The sequence below is a fragment of the Limanda limanda genome, chromosome 3 (assembly GCF_963576545.1).
Source record: "Limanda limanda chromosome 3, fLimLim1.1, whole genome shotgun sequence".
NCBI lineage: Eukaryota > Metazoa > Chordata > Actinopteri > Pleuronectiformes > Pleuronectidae > Limanda > Limanda limanda.
Window position 1 is genome coordinate 28,803,900 of NC_083638.1, and position 25,433 is coordinate 28,829,332.

The 25,433-nt window shown below is 39.1% G+C and overlaps 2 protein-coding genes across 5 annotated transcripts in view; both read left to right on the forward strand.

Moving 5' to 3' along the window:
- LOC132998656 (myocyte-specific enhancer factor 2A-like) overlaps positions 1-13,151 on the forward strand; it is a 38,139-nt gene extending 24,988 nt beyond the window's left edge. Inside the window, exons 4-11 of the mRNA XM_061068385.1 lie at positions 4,214-4,348; positions 4,612-4,690; positions 4,754-4,897; positions 5,392-5,445; positions 6,756-6,916; positions 10,484-10,607; positions 10,926-11,028; positions 12,094-13,151. Of these exons, the coding sequence (XP_060924368.1) occupies positions 4,214-4,348; positions 4,612-4,690; positions 4,754-4,897; positions 5,392-5,445; positions 6,756-6,916; positions 10,484-10,607; positions 10,926-11,028; positions 12,094-12,502 (1,209 nt within the window). The 3' untranslated portion in view covers positions 12,503-13,151. The remainder of the gene's footprint in view (positions 1-4,213; positions 4,349-4,611; positions 4,691-4,753; positions 4,898-5,391; positions 5,446-6,755; positions 6,917-10,483; positions 10,608-10,925; positions 11,029-12,093) is intronic.
- A 3,129-nt stretch (positions 13,152-16,280) lies between these two features.
- The window catches only part of mctp2b (multiple C2 domains, transmembrane 2b), a 38,704-nt gene continuing 29,551 nt past the window's right edge, over positions 16,281-25,433 (forward strand). For 2 of the 4 annotated variants that reach the window (XM_061068755.1, XM_061068759.1), the window contains exon 1: positions 16,281-16,614. The gene's annotated coding sequence lies outside the window, so the exon portion shown is untranslated. The remainder of the gene's footprint in view (positions 16,615-25,433) is intronic. The other 2 variants (XM_061068756.1, XM_061068758.1) reach the window with 2 other exon arrangements.

Here is a 25,433-nt window from a genome sequence, read left to right on the forward strand (position 1 = left end):
TGAATGAGAACCCTTAGATCTTAAGAAGTGAAACTGCATTACAAAGAGAGACAGACAACATGTGGCATATATCACATTGTTTTAGTTTTAGGATACCTTATAAAGTAATACATAACAACATGAAACAATCTGGGGAAACTGGTTCGTGTGAGCTGAGTTTATCTGTACTAGAGATGTGTTGGATCACATCTTTAACTCTCCTTTAGGCTATTATTAGCCTAAAGGGCGATCACCTGACTAGAAAAGACCTGCTCCAGGAAAGAAGGAGCCTTACTGTATCTTTGATGGAGCCCCAACAGCAACAAGACATCACCTTCACATGCTTATGGTTGCAGCCCGTCCCACATGGTGGCAATGATCCAGATGCCTCGAGTGATCCACTAAAGCCAACTTTGACATTTAAGATGATAAGGAGACATACACTGTCAGATCCCCTGCTGACACTTTAAGATAGTCTTCGGTTCTCAGACATGATGTAGTGGTTCAAACCAGAATCGGTGGATCCAGATATAGCCCTATGGCTCTTGGACCAAATCCCCAGAGACTCTCTTCTCCAGGGTACGCTCAACCTTCATACAATTCACTCTCCTTCTCTAAAGAAAGCAACCTCTCTCATAGGAGCTGGAAGTCCCCCAAATACAAACTGTAAAGCTACCTGAGTATGTTGTGAAACAGGGGGAAGAAACTAGGGATCACATGATTGGTAACAGCTGTCCTAAAAAAAAAAGCTCTTGTTTAGCTTGTAAGGTTAAAGTGAGTTCATACATGAATCAGAGAATGGTTGTACAGTAACACACTCCTGATGCTGAGTAACTGAAAACATTCCATCAGCGCTTTTTGTCGTATTTCTCCTCATATTAAATTGCCGCTGAGTCATTTTATGATTGAATATCATTCTATAATATTTACAATGCACTTGCACTCCTTATCTATATACTTTACTGTGGGTGCTTGTAGAGAAGCACGTTTCTGAGGTGCATTATATGAAGCAAGTTCGGGAAGTCCGCCTGTGCCTTGAAAGAGTCATCAGAAGGTTAAAAACGAACACACCTGTGTTTGGCCACTCAGAGGCCATGAAAAAAGCTATAAAACAATCTTTCTATTCTATATGAAGACTTCAGGGAACAGTCCCACATGCAGCAGATTCATATCAACGTTTGCATTCAGTCCTTTTATGACACTTTAATAATAATCACTCACTGTTTTATCACCACCATCCACCAAACTATGTCTCAGTTCCTATGGTTAAGTGAATAATGCACAGAGTGCTACTTTCTGTTATGAAGAGTTATTTCCTTACACCGTATGTGTTAGAATGTACGTTAAGCCATGTAATCCATAATGTCCAGAATCTTGAAATCACTGATGGGTAATTTATTCTCTATAATTTATAGTCATTTTGACTGATACTTGCTGGCCCTGCTACCCAGTAACTCACACAATGTACTTCATTGTACCCTCCCATAATTAGACCAAATGGACTAACTATCAGACAAAGGGTCCAACAAACAGGCGGGGTTATAGGTTGAGGGAAAGCCTGTCCAGAACTGAATGAGCCAAACAATGCATGTGTCTTTTGGAATTTTAAACTGTCCAGTCTAGTGTTTACTAGAGCGTGGAAATGAACAGCCATTCAACTGAGCTGTAACTGAGTGTGTGACTTCTGAAATTGCCACCAGTTGTTAAAGTTGGGTTTAAGGCCTTCGGTGAAAATAGACTGGCAAGTGTGTGTTTAGAGCTGCTAATAACTACCAGAGTCTGGGAATGCAGAGGACATGTGGTGGACAGACAGTCGGCTGGCTGCTGTGTTGGTCTGTCAGTCCATCCTTTTTCACGCTATGATGTGTAACGTAATGAGGAGCAGAGATGAGATGATGGATACCAGAGAGGTGATGTCATCATGCAGGCTTCCATGATGTTGGTATGATTTGATCTGATTTGCAATGACTCTTTTACTAAGGTCCAGGTGCTGCAGCCTAACATCCATCAATTCATCCAACCACTTTATAAAGAGATGATCTAAGCCTAATCTTTCTGAACCATCTGAACAATGCCAATTGGTAGATGTATGACTCATTTTGAATTCAAGTATTTGAACTAACACAAGCCGCAACTTTAAGCTGCTTTAATTCATTTATGTATCAATGGATGCAATAAACAAAAACTTGTGTAATATGCATATGGTGTTACCAGCCAACTGAACCAACTTTGCCTCAGCTCCATGGATCATTTTAGTGTCTTCATGAAAAGTAATTCATGGATCTTGATTTGTAAAAATCTGACATGTTTAGGGGACTGGTATTTATATTAGCAATTTTGTGCAGATTGGAAAAAAGATTGGGCTATACTAAATTTAAAAGTGGTTTCATAAAAGGGCCATGAGTAGAGGCATACATTCTACTGAGTGTCATTCGAGTTGGTAAATGTAACTGATTATGGTAACACATCTCAGCAAGAAGCCTCAGCTGATGTTAAGTTCAAGTTCTTCCTTACTCAAAGCACCTTTTTTTTTACAAGATGGTTCTTTACAGACTCATTTCAAAGCGATATTTCTATGATTACCAGTTTACTCTTTGCCTTGTATTTCCCTATCTATCCACCCTGCACCACTAGAAGCAACAAACTCAGAGTTGGTTGGAGCTTGCAATAGAAATATATTACTTGCTTACTTCAGTCCATTGTGTTTTTTTCAAAAAAGTTGCTGTGAGCATACATGAGTAAGACTGTGATGCGGAGCAGCATCTCTCCAGAGAAAATTCTAGATATCTGATGACTGTACCACTCAGACCAGCTTTTTGTGTCACGCACGCAGCTTCAAAGCTCATAAACTCAAGAAAACTGTCAGACCCTGAAGAGAGTCGGAGCAGGCCGATGATGTTCGGCTGAAGCATGAATGCAGCTGGGATACCGTATGTGAAAATGCATTTCTCAAATTATAGTTGTACTTAACATGCTGACTTACTTACAATGACATTAATACAATATATCATTTAGATTAATGAATAATTAATCAATAGCATTGCACGTTAGCAGGCTCATATTTGCTGATTAGCCAAAAACTAGAAGCACAGCCAAGACTGATTGAAATACCAAAGGGCAAAGTTCTACAGGTACTGTATTTGGTCATAAGGCAAAATACTGGACACATTGAAAATTTGACCTGATGATAACACTTAATAAAAAGTCAAGGGATCACGAATATACTGTGTTTTATCTTGAGGGGGGCCTGAATGCATTTATCAAATTTCATGGCAGTCCATCCAATCAATTGAGGAGACATTTCGCGCCAAACCATACAACACATGTGAATTAAGTGGTGGTTGATGAGGGAGGGCTCACCAAAGTGATCACGCTGTAGAGGTACTTGTTTCAGTCTGGACGACAGAACTGACTCACTGCCAGGCTGCTAATGGATGATTGGATGGATTTATTGATTCTCCAAACAGATCCTCAGACAATTAAAGGTTAACACAGCAATCAAACCAGATTGCCTGATATGTCCTTGGAAACACGTCTCCGTATACTCAGCTACTTTTTAAAATGCATTGCTTTTGCAAAAGGATTTTACCACAGAAAATATATTTCCCCATCCACACTGATTTAAGTATCAAAACAGCTTATTCACAGCACTGCAGGAATGTAAATATGACCTCAATGTTTGGAAATTATCTGTATTTTCTGACCCTCTTTAGAATCAGAGCTATTTTATTGTCTTGTTAGTGGGTAGTTGTCCTTCCTGCTCTTTGACCACATGTCAAGTAGGGAGCAGCCAGAACCATACACATCCTGTGTTCTGCAGTACATCGGTTTGTGTCATGGACAAATGTTATTATGTAGAAAGAATCCATTGTTACTTTGTTTCAATCTTTTACATTTATTCCATCTCTGTCTTTAACCGTGACCTTTTTGCTTCACTGTAACAAATCTCTTTATGAGAACAGTCTTTATTGATGTGTTTCAGATCTGTAGTTGTTGTGTAAATGGACTGTTGTCTAAATTAATGAGTTTCTTATCAAAAATGATTCATTTAAATATTTTAATATTGTTGCTGATATTTATTATTAATGATATTTTTAAATGTAGGTTATGACTTGGAAAGATGTCCATGCTCTGATGTTCAGAAAACACACCATACTTTAAACTGTACATATTGCTGATGTGTTGATACAACTTTAACTTGCCTCCCTCCCTCTTGTGCTCGTGTCCCCTTCAGGCCCTGAACAAGAAGGAGCACCGAGGCTGTGACAGCCCTGACAATGACGCCTCCTACGTTCTCAACCCCAGCACGGAGGAGAAATACAAGAAGATTAATGAGGAATTTGACCACATGATGAAGAGTCATAAAATTGTAAGTTGCATTTTAGTTTCTTATTCTCAGTTTTTGTTTGCTGTCACTTTTCAGGGCAACAGCTTAAAACTCTGCTGACACAGATCACAGCAATGCTTATTAAAGTTTTAAAGACTGTAAGCCATCAGCTTTTGCTTCTCACATCTTCTCTGCAAGGACTTGAACTAAACATTTTCCAATCCTATATATGTTTCACATTTTTTGCAAAGGTGCTAATACTCTTATAAGTATTAACATTCATCTATCTGTTGCTGTCTGTGCAGACCCCAGTCCATCAACAGCAGAACTTCATGCATGTAGCCCCTGGCAACATGTCGTACAGCCCTGCTGCAGGAGGAGGAGGTGGAGGAGGAGGTGGAGGAGGAGGAGGAGGAGGAGGAGGAGGAGGAGGAGGAGGAGGAGGAGGAGGAGGAGGAGGAGGAGGAGGTGTGACTTCTCAGGCGCTCGCTGCAGCCACAGCAGCTCTGGCTGACAGTGGGATCCTCTCCTCACATCACTCACACCTCCACAGAAATTCTCCACAGAGACCCCCCAGCACTGGGAACACAGGTGTGTGAGTATGGGTGTGGTTCACATTCCAGGGAAGGGCAGGTGATAACATATTTGCATTGCTCTTCGATATCTAAACTCACAGTTAAACTCAGCTGAGGTCACTCAATCATAGGATATGCAACATCCATCTAGAGTTTTTTCTTAGGTCTGGACAAGACTTCATATTATTAGACAAAAAACTGTGCAAAAGAAAAATTTGACAAATTGGAGTGTATTACTTCGGAGTAAAGGTGCTCAAAAGCACACACACTAATACACACACACACTCGGACACATGCTCAGTGGCCAGAAATATTATCGCTGACTTGCATCTCAAATGAAACCCGTCCTAATGGGACTTACTGTATTTAGTTTGTAGTCTCGCCTTCCCTGTGAATAGTTCCCCTTGGTCAGGAAATAGTAAGGAAAGAGAAGGAATAGTGAAAACTTTGCATTCATGTCTGAGGTTACAGTGTGTGTGTGTGTGTGTGTGTGTGTGTGTTTATCTTCAGGTGGCCTGCAAGGCAGCTCTGATCTGGTTCTGCAGAATGGATCTGGGCCAGTTGGTATGTACAGTATTTTCACTATCTTATAGGTGTCACATTTATACAGAACATACACACTGATAGTAGTTCCACTATAGGAGGAGGAGGAACTAGGAGGCTTACATGAGCCCTCAGTAGAGTCTGAATACTGCAGTAGTGACGTTCCCATCTGCTCCTCTCATCTCCTTTAAAAGTTGGACAGAGGAGGAAAACCCTCCTCCTCAGGCTGATGTAGACAGACAGGATGTAGGCTGACAGTCTCTTAAACATCCTGGCTGTCTACACACATCACACTACTTCACTGCAAACGCCACAATGCCCCAGGTCTATGGACTACATGCTGTTTCCAGCAGCCTCTCTGACAGGCTTTATCTGCTGTAACCTCCCATTAGTCTCTGTGTGTGTGGCTGTCAGATTCAGTGTCCAGCAACCTGCTGGAAAACCTGCTTTTTCAGAACACCTGAATATACAACCTAGTGACAGTCATGAGTGCATCAATGTGTCATGTTGTTACAATATATGTTTCGTGTGGGACTATTTTATTAAAATTGTGCTGTGAACTTTAAAGACCTTCTGGACTTCTCCATGATCACTGAGCAGAAAATATCTATAAATTTATTAACTTTCAAAAGTCCTTTTAAATGTATTTGAAATGCACTTGCTCAGTTAAATAGAAAAGAGGATGTAGAGTTGCTGATGATGATGAGGATGATGAGAATGATGTTGATGATATCTCATGTGTCAGGTGAAGTTCATGACTTCACATCAGAACATTTCAGCTCAGTTTCAGTTTAAAGGCCAGTGGAGGCATCATTGTTATTCCAAGAACCTCAGTGTAATGTCTCACGGTTTGTCAGGTCTATTTGTCTTTACTGTAGGTCCTCAGCTCTCACTGGTGTCTGTGTCCTCACAGACCTCACTTGCTGTCATCTCTGTTCGAGAACAGCATGTCCCATATGAACACTGCCATTATGTAATATTAAGAGCACGAAAAGATCAATTATTCATTATGATCTTTTGTATAATATATAGCTGTACTCTCTCCATTCTCCTTACACATCCTGCTGGTGGACAGTTATGTTTCTACAGCACTCCCCGACTCTTCAAATATTTCTAGATTTGCACTAGAGTAGACTATAGAGACTCTGTACAGATGCATTGCGATTTGTTTTAGCTAACATGCAGTTACAGTGCACAGATCATACATACACTATGACTCCAGCATGTCTGATATCTAATGTCTAATATTCTCCATCACTCAGTCAGCTCTGCTGAAATTTGTTACCACCAGCCTGAAGAATGTGTGTGTATTCTTCTTTTTCTCTGTTCAGTGAATGGTTTTCTGGGCTCACCTGGTGGAGGCAGTTTGGGGAAGATCATACAATCCAAATCTCCTCCTCTCCCACCTCCTGGGAACAACTTGGTCCTCGGCAGCCGTAAAACTGATCTGCGAGTGGTCATACCCCAGTCCAAAGGAATGATGCAAACACTGGTGAGTTTGCATCTGTCTCGTACATTTAGGACATCAACAAAAGTCATCACAAAGGTTATTGACAAAGAAGAATATCCTACACTTTTTCACTGATATTTGATGATGCAAGTATAACCATTGTGGAAAATGGACAGCATATTCACACATCAGTCTTTTTTTAACCAGTGGTCCATTATTGAAATTAACAAGAGCATTTTTACCTCTGGCCTCATGAGGAATGTTGTGAGTGGATTAAGTGTTGTATACACACAGGTCTCAAGGCTTTCAGTGCCTCAGTCTGACTTTAGTTAAGAAGCAGAACAGTACATTATGTGCTCCAGGCTGAGAGAAAGCGAACCAGAGAAGAATGGGGCAAATACATGCACGCTACCACAGAGTCGCTCAGCAACTTTGGTTTGACACCAACTGGAGCAGATGTTTGCTGGGTGTGCAAGTGAAAACATTTTGTTCTTTTAAAGGAGGGAGGGCACCATAAGCATAAGTCCCTCTTAGTAACAATGTAGTTTTCCAGTCTTAATTGTGCAGTAAGAAATATTAGTGACATAAAATGTTTCTTCCCTAAATACACTCTTTGTTTTTTTTATCTTACCCTTTGAATCATTACTTTCGTAAAAAACGTATTGTTATAAATTGCTTAAAAGCACTAAATAGCAATATTTTTCTCAAAGTTGTGTGTGACATTGGAAATACTAGAAAGAACACATGAACACACTGATGACAAGTGGGGACTAGATGGGACATTGTAATGGGTTGACTGGCTGGAAACACAGGGACAGGAATTTATCAGGTGCTGGTGAGTAATGAATCAAGTGGACAGGAAGCAGAAACTGAAACGACAGGAAATGTTAGTGACAAGACAATGTAAAACAGGAAATGCAGTTACACTGGATTAGTAACTCTTCTTAACATCAGGGCAGAAAAAGATATTTATCTATTTGTATATAATATGAACTATGTACTTTTTAACCCTGGCTGTAGCTTTAAAATGAATAAATTGGATTGTGAAGCCAAAACATCAGTGTTCTCATGTACAGCATTCTAGTGTAATTTTAGCCTGCACTATCATTCGTAGAAAGACCAGAAAAATTACTTTAGTGTTAGTTGAGTGGATTTTTCTTTTGATCACTCTGCTGCTTTTCACACAGTCACCTGCAGTGCTCTCTGCTCCAATGCTTAAGAGACCCCTAAAGGAAAACCTGCATATCATGAAATCCTGTCATCTACTATAAATTAGTCTTGAAAGATAACAGTCTGCACACGGAACAAAAGTGATGCCATTTCCTGTCGGGACTCTGTGGAAGTTCAAGTCTGATTTAGTCACAAAATGAATGGAACATAAATAATATGCTGTTACATTCTGCTCGTACCTCAGACTTTGGCACAAGTAAACGCTCATAGAGTAACACCATAGCATCAGTTATGTTGATTACATGCATGGAATCTAACAGAGTTCATGGTTTGGTGAACCCACTCCCTGCTCAGGAAAGTGTAGAAGCCTTCACATCTCTTCTCTCAGATTGTACATTCAGCAGCTGCGCTGTGTTATTGAAGTTATTGATTTGCCCTCAACTCCCTTACTGTTGCCCTTCCCTCCCACACTATGCGCAAACATGATGTAACGATTCGCAAACAATGGAAAGAGAGAGACTTGTATTCTTCCTGTTTATGGTGACCAGGTGGCTCCGCACACTGGCTGTCAGATCAAGGATATTTGTATATTTAGCCATGATTCCTCAGTCAAAGAACAGGAGTCTGTGATTACAGTTGTTAGGAACTTTTATGTTGAAGCTCATTTCACCCTGCCTGAATTTACAGACATGGACAACAAGTAAAAAACTTTGTTCATGTTTCTAATACAAGTTTTTGATTAAGACTAATTTGTCATATTTTCGTATTGATATAATTATCAATACGAACATATGACACATTTTCAGGTAGAGAATCTATAAACATTAAAAACTGATGTATCTGATAAAGCAGACAGCGGTTTACATGGTCTTCTTCTCTTAGATGAGTGCGTTGAATGTCAGTTTTAATGAGTTGACACTAGCATTCAGCTGAAATGAAGCCGAAATATCCTGGATACAGGATTTACAGCATCAGTGTTTTGTATACAATCAAATAACTTATTAAAATCGAACGCACCTAAAACAGACCACATATATCAGAGTGATTACTACTTTAATTGAAAGAAATTACTTTTTATTTGTGTCCATGTCTCCTCCACTTACATACAGGAGGGAGTATTTTAGAACATTTACTCTATGGTTGAAACTAACAAAGGAGGATGGCAGCTGCTCAGATCATGATTAGTTTCTGCTTTTCATTTAATCCAGCAAATGATGCTGGTTTTTGGTGGACAGGCGTCCCTCAGTTTGATCACTCTGAAACTGCCATTCACTTCCTCCTCTATGCCATTGTGTGCATGGATGTGTGTACACTATGTTTTGTGTATTGTCCAACAACAACTCTTTTGGTTTGCAAATTTTCAAACGTGTTTATTGACCGTGTATGAAGAACTGGGCAGGTCAGGATTTCTTCACAGGCTGCATTGTTTTCAGAGTTTACCAATGTATAGTGATGCATACTACACAGATATTACAGGGACAGGGGGAAGAAACACAATGTTATACTTCTGGGAGTCAGACTGGGCAAAGTCACTTTGATAATACGTTGGTTTTAGGCATACAGGTTGGTTAACTCTGTGTGTGTTTGTGTGTGTGTGTGTGTGTGTGTGTGTGTGTGTGTGTGTGTGTGTGTGTGTGTGTGTTTGTGTGTGTGTATGTGTGTGTGTGTGTGTGTGTGTGTGTGTTCTTAGCAATGAATGATCTCATTCAGGGTGATGTCATTTCTGACATTATCAGACTGGAACGCCAGCAGTTCGTAGGGAAGCAGCAGAAAAGTTAGAATGACTGTTAGAGATGTCCAGTTAAAGCCACCAGTTCTGTGGCTTCACCAGCCAAACCAGTGCCAAAACAACATGGCCTTTGACTTAATCTTTGAGTGATTCAGAGCAAATTGTCAGTTGCTATTTAGTGGTTCCTTATTGTAGCTACTTGTAACACTTCATCTTCTATAGCACAAAAGTTTACCGATGTACTTCAGAGAATAAGATTGCTTTTTTCAAGCTTTTCACCCTCTATTTAATATATATAAAGTGGCGATGTTAAGTTATTTCTGTCTTAAACAAATATATAGGGTTTTGGAAAATTAATTGAAATAAGTCACTGACAGGTTGGCGTGTCACTGCTCGACTTTTCTGTCCAAAACATTCATCATTTCATCAGCCTTGTCCTCTTTCAAGAGTGAACCCCAAACAAGATGCTGACCCTCCTCACTCTATGGGAACTGATGGTATTCTGGGAAATGTAGGAAAGAGTATTTGAGTGTGAGGTTCGATTTTTCCTTAAAAGGAAAATAGATGTCACTGGCTGTGGTGGGACTCCATAGAAAAATGAACTTATACTGACACCGTGTGGGTGAAATGGAGTATTACAACCCAAGAGTCAAAGCAGTTAAATGACTAATCTTGGAGAATATAATCCTGTTTTCTTTTTCTTTTTCCAGAGTAACCAGAGGCTGAGCAACAGTCAGTCCAACCAGCCTCTGTCCACCCCAGTGGTCTCCATGACCACACCCAGTCTGCCTCCCCAGAATCTGGTCTACTCCGGCATCGGCTCTCCCTACAATGGTACCTGAGCATTATGTGTGTTTGCATTGATTCACTTTTATAAACTCAGCCCCTGTGAATCCAAAGAGGTTAATGTATGGTTATATTACTTAAGTGAATCCATGAGCGTGTTAATGATCAACATAACAGAAGAACCAGAATAACATATTAAATAATGTGCCATAATACACAAAACTTCCCAGTGCGCTGTATCATAAGGGTTCAGTCTATGCTACGTATAGATACATATGCATATTAAGATTTAAGAGTGTGATGTTGTGTGTTACATGCTCTTTATAAACAGTCTATGGTTACATATCCTTACTCTCTCTTTGTCAGATTACTCCATGAACAGTGCAGAGCTGTCAGGCTTCAGCTCCCCCGCAGGCCTGTCTGTGGGCTCCATGACAGCGTGGCAGCAACACCAGCTGGGATCACTGGGGTTAGTACCTGACACAGTTCACCTTTGCCTTTCTATGACACATAATAGGTTCTACTTGTTTCACCAAAACAATGTTATCAGTTAACATAGTTAAAAAATGTACTGACATACAAAATAGGTGAACTAAAGCCCAGGAGAAGTTTTCTGAAACAGTTTGGAAGCTATTTTTGAGGGGGTGACTTGATGTAGTAATAAACGTATTATACATTTTTCAGGACTAAGGTTATTGACCACTGATGAAGACTTGACACTGACAACTTTGGTGATGGAGGATGAACTTTAGGCATACATTGAAATAGCAAGTAGTTGAGATGTGGCCATCGGGGTTATGACAATATTAAAGCTAAAATATAAAAACAGTAGAACAAGTAATGATGAATTGTTTTGAAAACCCATGTTTTGCAGCCACCATAAACTTTTCATTTATAATACAAAGGTTTTGTTGTCTCTCTTTTCTGCCTCCTTGAAGTCCCTGCTGTAAAATAAAAATAATGTATGATTTAGTCAAATATTCAAAGAATTAAAGTTAACGCACTAAAGGGGAAATAAACCTGTGTTTGTGTTTGACTTTTATAAATTATCCCATTAGATTTGGTGGTTTTAGTTAAAACTCATGTTATTGTTATCATATTGCAAAATGTAATTGTTTACTTTATTTCAATAAGTAGTGTACAGTAAATCATGTAAGCAAAATATTATAGTTTCTTAGTAAATGTGTTAACTTGATACCACAGGGTACAGTTTCAGTTTTAAAATGGAAAAGAATAGAATAGAAAGACTTAATTGTCATTGGTTTGTATAAATATAATGAAATTCAGCGTTCTACTCGGTTAGTGCGTTCATTTTTTAAGTAATAAAGAAAGAAAGAAAAAAATACATTACTCAAATATATCACACTTAAAAAACAGTAGAAAAAAACATTTAGATTGAAATCATATTCGTAGTAGAGAGAAGTAATCTTTTCTGTATACAGACTGTATACAGTTATTTTTACCACTAGGTGGCGTCATCACCCTGCAGTAATGGCCTCAAACAGCACTCTTCCTCTCTTCCCTCTGTCTGCAGGCCAGGGAGCTCCAGTCTCTCCATCAACACCAACCACAACCTCAACATCAAAGCCGAACCCATCTCCCCACCCCGCGACCACCTCAACCACTCTGTGTACATGACCCAGGCTCACGGCCCTCCTCATCCTCACTCCTCCAGCTCTTCATCTGCCCGAGCAGAGCTGGGGAGGTCTCCTGCAGACAGTGTCAGCTCCTCCTGCAGCTCCCACGAGGGTGGCAGCGACAGGGACAGGGAGGAGCAGCAGCAGCAGCAGCAGCAGCAGCAGCAGCAGCAGCAGCAGCAGCAGCAGCAGCAGCAGCAGCAGCAGCAGCAGCGGCCGGACTTCCACTTGCTCCCTGTGAGCCTGTCAGGGGGCGGCGAGAGTCAGACGGTCAAACGAATGCGAATGGACAGCTGGGTGACATAGACCCTGCAGTCTCATGGCCATACGGCATCAGGGCAAACATAGGAAGGACACTGTTATGCAAATTAAATGTAGATTTTATTGACGTGTTCTGTTATTTTTCATTAAGTTATCTCTGTTTTGTTTTGATGATCAGATTTTTGAGGAGGATGATATTGTTAATTTGTCCGAATTTTATTGATCAATTAATTATTCTGTGGAACTTACATAGACATATACATAATATGCCATCCTTTGAATTGTGTATGTCTGAAAGTGTGGCTCTATTGCACTACAATCGGTCATTTTTTTATCCAGTGGGATGCATCACAATAGGGTCGTCTGAAAGTTTGTTCATGTTTTGGGTGGGAATGCATTGAAGTACTTCTAGTTGTCTCCCACTGGGTGTCACCCAATTCATTTCTGATCTTCTCAGGGTTTGAGACATTGAGTCCAGCATGAAAGCAATACTCCGTCCACATCGTCATCCCTGTTACTTCTCTTCACACAAACACTTATTTATATCAGCCAAAGCAGTGTGCTGCTTTTTCTAAATGTCGTTTGTGAGTGTTTTTATATTGTGCACAGAAAAAGACAATGTTACAGTCAGATTTACAACTGAAAGCCATGGACACTTGTTCTGTGTTTACTACAGAAATATGTCTTTATTGTTTTGTATATAGCATTTTTAATATATATCACTTTTTGTTGTACCTGTATATTGTTTATTTGTCTGTCGTATCTGCCTGGTTAAAATATGACACCTCCACCAGATTAACAGAAAGTATATTTTTGTGGTTTATTGCCATTTTATCAAGGCATCGTCCTTTCCTCTCTCATCAGGTATCTGCTGGATAAATCTCCCCAAAAAATAATATGAAACTACATGCTCTCTAGAAAACATATTTTAATGGTTTAAAGAAGTCTTGCTCCTCAGAGATTGTGCCACATAAGATAAAAACTTAGTCCCAGGCCTGTTGTCTAAATGTGGCCAGACGGATGAGGTGAGAGCATGAGATCACATAATTTTTTTTTAATGTTTTATGAATTGCTGAAACAATATCAGGTGTTATGGTAACCATGACTATACTAAACCTTAGAGAAATAAACAGCAGGCACCTTGAAAACAAGATCAAGTGATCATCGTGCAACTAAAGTTGCATTACAAAGTGGTTGTATGTGTACTGTATGTGTACTGTATGAGGTAACTTCGCTCAGGAAACCACAATGAAGAAATTAAACTTACATAATAAGACAAAGTGAAACTACTCAAACCAGGTTAATCTTAACTGGGTTATAGTGTAAAATGAGTTTAAATATTTCATAAAACAAAAGCTAGTGCACATACAGTATGTGTTAATAAATGCACACAGAGTGATGAACGTAAGTGTCACAACAGGACTGGTGATTTCATGAAATTTCTAGAGTTCTGAGGGACTGATTGGCTAAATTAAAGTCCTCAAATGCTTCAGGTGTGTCTTTTCCATCATGCAATACACAATCTGACAGTGCTGACAATTTTAGAGCTGGGACTGATCAACTTTGAAACTGAGAGTTTGTGGGTGAGTACAAGGTGTACGTGGTGCAGTGTGCAGAAGCTGCAAGAAAAACCACAGTGGTTCATTTGAGCAATAAGAGTGGATGAGAAACGTATCAATCCTGAGTGTGAATAGAAAGATAGCGACAGAGAGAGCTAAGAGAGAAAACATTGTAAAGCATTCCTTTTTACAGACAGGAAACAAATCATTTCAGGTTCACAAGCAGATACAGAATACATAGCTTCGTAAAAAAAAAAATGAGAGTGTTGACTGAGAACTACATCATTAAAGGAAGTGGTCATGATGGGGATTTGAGGGAAAGCAAACGAGACGTACAGGAAAGAAAAAAAATACTGGGGGAAAAACCGCCTGAACATATGAGAAGTTTGTGTTGATAGATAACATCAGGGTGCACAGGTCTAAAACATCATCATCATTAAATTACAATGCCAAGTGCAACAAGACAAGAACAACAGAGATTCAGTAAGGATGGAAATCAGATATTTCCTGAAAACAGATCTATCCGTGTGAGGTGGGAGGAAACTGGAACAACAATTGAATGTGACCCACCAGGATGTAAGATATAAATGGAGGCTTCAGAACCGAAAGCTGTGCAATGTCACATGTGTAACACCTCTGGTTTTCGGTGTCAGCATTGATGTTAACTGCCATTTAAATGTTGTTCCGTTGGTTGAAAAGATGTCAGCGTTCTGAGGTTACTTATAAGCAAAAGAGGAAAAAAAGGTCATGTGTGTTACTTTTCTTAAAGCAGCACAACTGTATACAATTTTAATAAATTATATTGTACCATGTCCCATCAGGTAATATCTTAAATATTTGATACATTTTGTTTGTTAACTTCTTTGGCCTTATATAGTCAAAGTATAATTTCTTGGAAAGTGAAAGATAATGTGATAAACAAATCTAAAATGTCAGTATAAATCTGGTATGATAAATGCAACACATTAACCGAACACTATAATTGTATGAAAAGTAAAGTGTGTGTGCTTGTGGGAAAGAGAGGAGCAACGGAATGATGCTAATTCAGATGGAGAGAGAAACCCCAGTGACCTCAGTCCGTGCACTGGTGGAGAGTTGGATGGTGAATGGATTAAATGTACCAAGGTTAATGGGAATGATGTGAGTGAACATCTGTTTGAGAGAAGGATTATTTTTCTGTGAGCCACAAAACACTGCCCTAGAAATACATCTAGTAAATAAAATTAAAAGCTTTATGTTTTAGAGATTGAATGAGCATATCTTGAGGACTGATTATTATGACTCGGGTAAACATGGACCACACCTTGCATTATAACACTGTTGACCAAAGGTGTATTGTTTCATGGAGCGCTATGGGAATTGATTTTTTTCTGCTTGGGGTAACATGATCTACATAAACTTACCTTTGCTATATAAACAATCAGCACCTACCGTGGGTTGAGGACAAAACTTGTTTAATCCTACTTATCGAATGTACTTAAAGTTGGATGACATGACAGCTCCCTGAAAGTGAATCCAAAGCTGCTGAGCACCACCTATTGGCTGGTTGAAGTGCAGTTCATAAATCCCACCTTTTCCATGTTGTACTACGTTGAGACAGCAAGCCTTACTGCTCAATTCAGATGCTGAAAAGTCACAATGAATTCCGATACGGGTCACATGGCTGATTAGACTTAGGTCGTATGTCAAGTATGCATCAGTAGAACCTTGATACCGCTGCTCCATCCCCCGGTTACTGCACAGACTGGTATATAATGCTCTATGGTGGCGTTCATGTTCAGGATATGTTTTGGCTTAATTTCTGGAATGCTGGGTGGTGGTGGAGACACGTTGTCCATCTTTATACACGTTGTATAAATAAATCAATTTATTATCTTTTGGATATTTAGAAGAAGCTCTGAAAGGAACCTTTGTGTCTGCAATGACTCAAACATGTCATATAGTTTTGATTTGTTGTGAGACTTATGGCTCCTGGTTGTCACATCACATTGACAATGTAATTTTTATATTTTCTTTTATTCACAATGAACTAGAAATTGGTAACTATATATTAGGTGGATTAATACCATCATATTATTTGTAAAAGATTAGAATGTTCAGGCTCGACTAAACACGTGTTAATATATTTAAACACACTGTACATGATGTTTTACTTTATCATATTCAGACTTTCAAGCCTGTCCCAGGACGCTCTCCGCTGCACGCGCACAGCGGAAGAGCTTTTATTGTGAAAGTGTTAATCTGTCAGCGGCTGAGATGTGTGGGTGAGTCCCAGAGGAGGAAGTGAGTGACTCACGGTTCGGTTTGGTGAGAGGAGCCGATGCTGGTCGCTTCTCTGCCCGCAGCACTTTGCCGGACATGAGGTGAAAGAGTCGCCAGAGGTTCGCAGCAGCGGAAGTTAAGGTACCAGCTCCTCCGTTCTTCTTTACTTTCCCCGGGAGTGTAGTCGTCTGAGTGGGGGTCCCTGAGGTGGAGGAGCGCCCAGGTGAGTCACCTTCCTGCCCGGAAACAGGAGCTCCGTCCCGGGACAGGTGAGAATCCCCACCGCTTCACTTCAAACATCTTCCGTTTCAGTTTCCTGCTTCAGTAAATACCAGGGTGAGGTTCATGCTCCACATCTGGAAAATGACTACTGTTTATCTCCTGACACACACACTTGCAACGAGTCTTTCTAGATTTATAAAGCTTTTCTGGGGCGATAACACTCAGTCATATATTCAATATAGTTCAAACTAAATGCGTGTAATGAGTCACTGTCCAGTGGTGAAACAAGAAACTCTAGATCCACCGGACTTGCAGAGACTGCAGAATGTTTGAGATGATGAGGAGCTCTTTTGTGTTTTGCTTTTTTTATTTTCTTCACTGAGCTGTAGTCTTGCTCCATATCACAGTGAAGGAACCACAAACTGAAATGCAGGAAATGGCTTCTTTTCTTGTTCTGACAAGACTGCCCAGTCTAATTCAACTTAGCCCACATGATATATTTATGTCTCTCTCTCTCTCTAAAAACAAAATCACAAGCTTTTATCACTGCCCAGAACAGCATTTAAAGTTACTGTCTTGTAACTTTAACTTATGGAGACATAAAGTACACAGTGGGCATTTTAAGTTGAAAGCTTATTTTCTTCATGATATAAAAGATATCTGCTCTTTCAGAATGAGAATTCTAACAGAAATGCTTTCAAAGTCGAAGCGGAGCTGTTATGTCATATATAACAATAGATAAGCACAGTATCATTTCAAAATGCTACCGTCTCTTGTGTGGCTTCTTTGAGGTGTTTTGTGAAGTCGATGACCTCATTTTGAAGTGAGAGTTCAGGCTCTGTGCAGACATGCATGTTTCCATTGGAGTCACCGTTACACGTGTGGTCCTGCTCCAGCACATGTAAGAACACAGACTGAGGCTTTAGTTTGTAAAGAGTTTCATCAAGTCACATTGAGTTTACGCAATTGTTATTAACAAAACATGACTAACAACTCTAACTCCTCACTTCAGACAGATGGAGTGATAGAGGTTGGATATCCTCAAACAGCTCTGCTTCATGTGCCATTATTCTTTTGCGACACAGATTCGACACCTAGACTGAAAGGGAGTTTACGTGTTTAGAGTCATAACTGAAAAACCACATCAAATAAATACATCTAGGAAAACATAACAATTACATCCTTTAAAAAGCTGTTAAAGTGCAGCCACAGTTGAGTTTACTGTTTTGAATTGTCCAGTCATTTTTTTATTTTAGCCAGGGTTTAGGTTTCATTCCTGTCATTAACTGCTACATTGGCTGTACAACCAAGCTGTTGTTCTGGAAAAAGAAAACTTCTATTTCTATCAATCTATTAAACTTTCAAGATGTGGTCCCTGATCAGTACATAGATTTGTACTCATTGATATCAGACCCAGCATTTTCAGCAGTATTTCAGGCATTTCTGATGCTGGTATCATCTCTAATCTCTAAATCAGTAAAGAAGTAAAAACAAACGTGCCAATCAGTCGAATCAGCAGTCTTTCAAGGATATTCAACTTGGATGCATTATGTTTACTCTAATTTTACGATCCGTCTCTCTTTATGATCATCACATGCTGTTTCATGTTTGTTTAACACTGTCCCATTGACCCCTGCACTTTGGTAGCATGTTTATCTTGATCTAAATTATCGTTTAATAAATGACTAAAATGTGACACAAGTCACATTTGTCCGCTGGCTTTCTGGACAAAGTCTGTCTGCAGGAAAGATGGACTTCCTCAGGTTCTCCTAGAACTGAGCTGGTGTGTGCTACAGCCTTCAAGCCATCAGCAGGGATATATTGTCAAGTTATGAAAAAAATTCTTTAACATAATTTTCCATTTTTTTTTTTACAAATCAATACAAAAACGTACTTCTCCCCATTGAGAAATTGTAAATGAAGCTGCAGCCTGTCAGTGTGAGTGTCTGTCCAGACTAGGTTCAGTATTGTTGATCTCTGGTTTGACTGTCAGGTCACATGAAGGTCGTGGTCCACTCTGCAGTGTTGATTATGTCACTGACAATTATACCACCGACCTTTTTAATGTGTGTTGATCTTTTTTCTTTTTTTTTTAGTCTTGTGACTTTTGCAATACTTCATAACCTTTGCTACTGGCATTATTGGGATATTTTCCGAGTTAATTATTGATGTTGAGTGTCTTTGTTTAAATACTCCTGAGAAGTGCTCAGCTGATGTCCACCAAACCACCAGAGGTCTGATCCCAACCTCAGCCAGTAACCAGTGTTTGAGAATAACCGACTGCAGTCTAACACCTCAACAATAGAATCCAGTGAGAAAAGGATGTGGTCTCTGAGCTGTGTAGTCTGTTGTGCATGTTTACTTGTTTGCACTGGTTGTGAAGTCATTTCAGTTACGTGTCTACAGACTGGAAGTATAGACAGATGAAGCCCCTCCAGGCCTCAACCAGGTCAGGACAGAAATTATTAAGCACATGTGGAATTATATGGTCTGGGGTTTTAAATAATAAAAACCTCACTTATATCAGATCAAATCTGTTAAAATCTTTTATTAGAAGCAAATGAAAAGTTAACGATTTTTTCTGAAACACTGATATCCTCACGTTGTGAATGTGAAATTACAAACAGGAGAGACTGAGCAACATTAGCATTCATTTGGATCTTTTGGAAGAAAACAAATATAATATTCAGAACTGTTTTTTCATTAGTGTATAATCACGTGAATCTAAGCATCATTGTGTTTCTGTTACCTCAGAATAGGCCATTTCAGCATCAGGAGCAGGTCCTCTTCCATGGCTCTATATTCTAGACAAACCAAACACTGACTATAAAGGAGACTTTTCACCATTTTTGCAACATTTGAAGGCCACTGTAGGTTTGCCTACACTCTTGAATGAGGGGGGTTTGGTGGTAGGTCCTCAGTTGTTTGCTAGATGGCACTGAATCCTTCACACTGAGCCTTTAAAGCTGCTATGTGTAGATTTGTCAGTTTCCATCTCCAGTGATTGCAGTCTGCCTCAGTCCCAGCAGCCTTGGTTCACAGTCAGGGTGACTATGTGGGAGCTCAAGGCAAAACACATGTCACAGGTTTATCTCATTTTCCTACAAACAAAACCTTTGATAATCTAAACAGTTGGAAAATGTTAATATCACAACCTTGGGATTTATTTTTTCTTCAAACAGTGGCTTTTAATTTTAGGTCACATAAACATGAACATTTTGTAACCATGTCAACACAACTTATCTTTAGTAGAGTAGACAGTTGACCTCTTGGCTATATGCAGAAGTGAGATATGTTGATGAGGCCATTCATGAATTTTTTAATGTGATACAAGAAAGTAACATGGACAAAATAACAGAACAAAGACTAACGTTTCCTTTTGGGTGGTCTCATCTGGCTGTAGTGCCTGTTGTCAAGGTCGGGTGAACAAAACAAACCTAGCTGTTGTGTCATCACTGACAAGCGCCATGGCAAATTTCAGTAGATGCAGAATATCAAGCTTTCTAAGAGAAATAGACAAATTAAAAAGTTTGCAGAGATGCAGTTGCAGTAATAAAAAAGGCAAATCTCGAACATCATTACAGCTGGAAACATGCAGCAATTTCAGTAAGTAAAATTCAAAGTCAATAAGAATAAATAAGAAAATAATATTATTTCTGCTTTTTTAACATATTTTTAGCATTTTTCTCTTCGGCCTGATCAAACTGTATTGCTGTTAATATGTGTTCCTTTGACTTTATTCTGTCAGACTGTCTTTCAAATAACAAACAGATATGCGGTCATGGCCTTTTCGAGGCCATCATCCCTTTCCTGTGCCTGCTGTCACTATCTGTCTAATGCACCATCTAATCCTCATATCTGGGTCAGGCGAGAGAATTGTGAATCAGGGCTGCAGATATCAGTCATTAGATTACCCGTTAACTCCAAAATACATATAGATATTCATGGTTATTTACTAGATAATTCATTGGAAAACTAAAAATATTGTCAGTTGTTTATGTTTCACAGTTAGTGTCTGAGATGAGGTGTAAAATTTAAAACATTTTGTGCTCTCATCCTCAGACACCATTTTCAGGTTGACTTAACAGCTTTCATCCTCTTCATCCGCTGATTTTGTAAACAAAGATTCCTGTCTTGTTCCTTCACCTGTCTCCTCCCGCCTCTTCCTCCACTTCCTCTTTACCAGCTGATAACATGGCAGGTCAGCAGTTAATGACTACACAAAGTATGAAGCTGTTAAGAGGCTTATTGGACTGTTGCTTTACAAAATCAGGATTTGTCTGAAACGACGACAGTTCTGGGCAAGTACTGCTGCTGTTTGTGTAACAGAACAATATGACAGCTTGAAATATGAGTGGTATGAGAGATACCGCATAACATGTACTGACTGTTATATTTACCGGTTTCCCTGCTGTTTGTTCATGTCAGTGGTACAGTGCAGATCTTGTTTGTGTGTGTGACACTGCTGTGAGTAAACGATGAGAGGCCATTTGAGAGGTAATTAATACTTGGTCTCACACACACAATACTATACTCTCTCACATGTACCATCATGCTCTCTTACAAACACTTCTATACTCTCTTACATGAACCATCATACTCTCTCACATACACACTGCTAGTGTTGTCTGCCTCTGGACAACCAGTGTGTCCCTATGCACAACGCCCTGCCATGGGTACACACTGGTTGTCCCCATGCACAATGCATATGTGCGTGGGGACAACCAGTATATATTAATATATATATATTAATATATAATAAACATCATATAAAATATTATAATGTTATATTGATATATGCATATTAATACTATGTTAATATATATATCATATTTTAAATGTGTTATAAATATAACTTTTATGATGATGTCATTAAACATCACCATTTTTTTCTTTACCTGTTTGCATCATTCAGGTTGAAGGGAGAGAGAGACAGACAGAGAGTGAGAGGGATAGAGAGAGAGAGAGATAATTTCCATCACCTGAAGTTCTTCAAGATAACTTTGACAATAACTACGGAATTACTGCTATGACTACTATATTTCCTTGTACAAAACTAGTCCTGCACACTATACTGTATGAAGCTGTGCATCTCCTGCTCCTGCAAATATTTCACAATAAAAAACGTTGCTGGAGTGCGTTTATTTTTATTTTTAAATGTGCATATGTTCTGTTATTCTGTGATTTGTTAAATGGGCGCAGAAATGAAAAGCGAGCCGATACGCGGCCGTTTCGTAGCGCATTCGTAGCCAGTGGCCCCGGCGCATAGACCGTATACCCTTGCATCAGGCGAGGAAGTGCCTTGGTCATCCCTGATAACGGTACACCTGACGAACCAGGTCTGAATAACCGCACGAATCTCCGACCATGTTTGAAACTTTAAAACATTCCGCAGGAGGCTCAGTGCGGGTCCAACATGTTCCCTTATGGATCTGTTGATTTGGAAGGAGGGACATGCTATTGAAACTCCCCTTCATCAGAGATAACCAATCAGGAACTCTCTCACACACACACTACAGTATATTCTCAACACACACTCTATCATTCTCTCACACATACTACTATTTTCATTCACATATATCATTCTGTATTACATTCACTCTCATTTTGTTCTTTACACATGGTTATTTGATTTCACATGTACTTTTAATTTCTCTCACATCTCACACTATCTCATGTGTGGAGACATTTCGAAATGTCTCCACACAAAAAAAAAAAACACGTTGTAAAAAAACACTAATGCAATACCAGAGATATAAATAGTTAGCAGGCAGCAGGCCTCAATAGCCCTGCCGTAGAAGGAAAGGCTGTGTACATTTGCAAATACTGTGCAAAGCCGTGGCCAAAAGTTTTGAGACTGACACAAATATACATTTTCACAAAGACTGCTGCCTCAGTTTTTATAATGGCAATTTGCATATACTCAAGAATGTTATGAAGAGTGATGAGATGAATTGCAATTAATTGCAAAGTCCCTCTTTGCCAAGAAAATGAACTTAATCCCCAAAAAAACATTTCCACTGCATTTCAGCCCTGCCACAGAAGGAACAGCTGACATCATGTCAGTGATTCTCTTGTTAACACAGAGGAGAGTGTTGATGGGGACAAGTCTGGAGATCACTCTGTCATGCTGATTTAGACAGAATAGCAGACTGGAAGCTTTAAAAGGAGGGTGATGCTTGAAATCATTGTTCTTCCTGTGTAAACCATGGTTACCTGCAAGGAAACACGTGCAGTCATCATTGCTTTGCACAAAAAGGGCTTCAGAGGCCAGGATATTGCTGCCAGTAAGATTGCACCTGAATTTACCATTTATCAGATCATCAACAACTTCAAGCAGAGAGGTTCAATTATTGCTTGTCTGGAGAAGAAAAGGTGAGCGCTACCATCAGTTCTGTGTCATGCCAACAGTAAAGCATCCTGAGACCATTCATGTGTGGGGATGCTTCTCAGTCAAGGGAGTGGGCTCACTAACAATTTTGCCTAAGAACACAGCCATGAATAAAGAATTGTACCAAAACATCCTCCGAGAGCCACTTCTCCCAACCATCCAAGAACAGCTAGGTGAGGAACAATGCCTTTTCCAGCATGATGGAGCACTTTGCCATCAAGCGAAAGTGATAACTAAGTGGCTCGGGGAACAAAAAATCAAAATTTTGGGTCCACGGCTAGGAAACTCCCCAGACCTTAATCCCATTGAGAATTTGTGGTCAATCTTCAAGAGGCGGGTGGACAAACAAAAACCCACATATTCTGACAAAGTCCAAGCATTGATTATGCAAGAATGAGTTATCATCAGTCAGGATGTGGCCCAGAAGTTCATTGACAGCATGCTAGGGTGGATTGCAGAGGTCTTGAAAAAGAATGGTCAACTAATATTGACTCTTTGCATAAACTTTATGTAATTGTCAATAAAATTCTTTGACACTTGTAATTATACTTCAGTATACCATAGTAACATCTGATAAAAAGATCTGAAAACACTGAAGCAACACACTTTGTGAAAACCAATACTTGTGTCATTCTCAAAGCTTTTGGCCACGGCTGTATATTAAGAATGACACAAAGATGCAGAAGCATATAGTCAAGTGCCCAAAGTTTCCTCAGGGCTCAAATCAGCTTATAACAAAACAAAATGTTTATATTTATGTCTGTATATGACAAGGTAAATACAGTTAGTATACATTATCCACAAAATTTCCAGTCTATTCCCGTTAATTCCCGTTAATTCCCGTATCTTTGAGTGATTCAGAGAAAATTGTCAGTAGCTATTTAGTGGTTCCTTACTTACTTCATCTACTATAGCAAAAAAGTTAACCGATGTACTTCAGAGAATAAGATTGCCTTTAGAGGACACACATGTTTAGATTTTTTTTCAAGCTTTTCACCCTCTATTTAATATATATTAAGTGGCGATGTTAAGTTATTTCTATCTTAAACGGATATATAGGGTTTTGGAAATTAATTGAAATAAGTCACTGACAGGTTGGCGTGTCGCTGCTCAAATTTTCTGTCCAAAGCAGTCATCATTACATCAGCCTTGTCCTCTGTCCAGAGTGAACCCCAAACAAGATGCTGACCCTCCTCAAGTTCACTCTCTGGGAACTGATGGTATCCTGGGAAATGTCACTTCCTGCAGTATATCCAAAGTAGTTCAACTAGATCTTACTGTAAAAGGAAGAGTGTTATACAAATAATTCATTTTATTTTATTGTTGGACTATTGTTTCGTTGTAGTGGGTCTCTGCAGTTGAATGTAGGCAATAAAAATCTCATCGAGAACATTTAAGTGTAGCACACATTGTTGTGAACAAACATTTCATTAAACTGGCTGCTCTTGTGCTACATCTATATCAACCAGAACTGGTGGAATGTTCTCGATAGATGGCGGCATAAGGTCTAACACAGCTTTTGTCATATTTTTACTTTCTCTGGAAACTCTGGATGCAGCCCTCCAGTTCTCTCTCTGATTCTCTCTCTGTCAACTCACTTGACTTGGAATATGGAATCTCTCCCTGCTGTTTATCTCTCTCGTAGCTGAAAAAGATATGTAATGCCATGCCATAAATCAATAAGTTATTTTGGCCTAAATATAGATGAACATTTTAATGCAAATGTTCATTTCATCCAGTAATGAAAAAAAAACAAGAGCAATATCTACTTCATGTTGCTTTATTTGTAGTTAAAGATTTGTTTATGTTTTAACATACCTTTCTCTTCTCTGAGCAAGGTTCTCCGCTCTTGCTACAGGGTCAGAAATAACCCGCTGTATATGGCGAGCGGTTTTTATTTTGCTTGGAAGTGGCATCTGGTAAAATAAATTTAAACAGTTAAAAATAAATAAACACATAAAAAATAATGAATTACTAATAAATTCATAATAACCCAAGATAAAATTCCATGTTACATTTTTGGGGTGGTATTTATTTATGATATTGTACAAATATTTAACATAAACCGTTGTTTCTTAAATAATAGAAAAAAATACTCTCAAAGAAATATTTTCCAAATAATACTGAAATAAAGTACTTTATGTATATAAATCATTAATTGAATTTTAAAAAGCCCCCAATCTCCCAATCTAGGACATGTATCTATCATGTTAAACACTCTGCAATGGTCGCACCACATTTGGTCGCACCACATGATATTTTTCTAGTTCAGTGAAAAATTTACAGCCACAGAATTGGCCACAAACAAACTAGGTCAGCACAAAAGGTCACTATGAAATTTATAATCAAAATATATGTTTTTTGAAATAACTTAGAATTCATAGTTTTTTGGAGGTCATACCACATGATATCCAAATGTGGCAGCTACATACCAGCTGTGAAAAATGTTATTTTTGTCTAAATTTGAGAGAGAGTTACAAACCTATTGCTGCTTCCATCGGTCCTTGGCAAAATGGTTTATGATGCAACTTCCTGTCTTTGA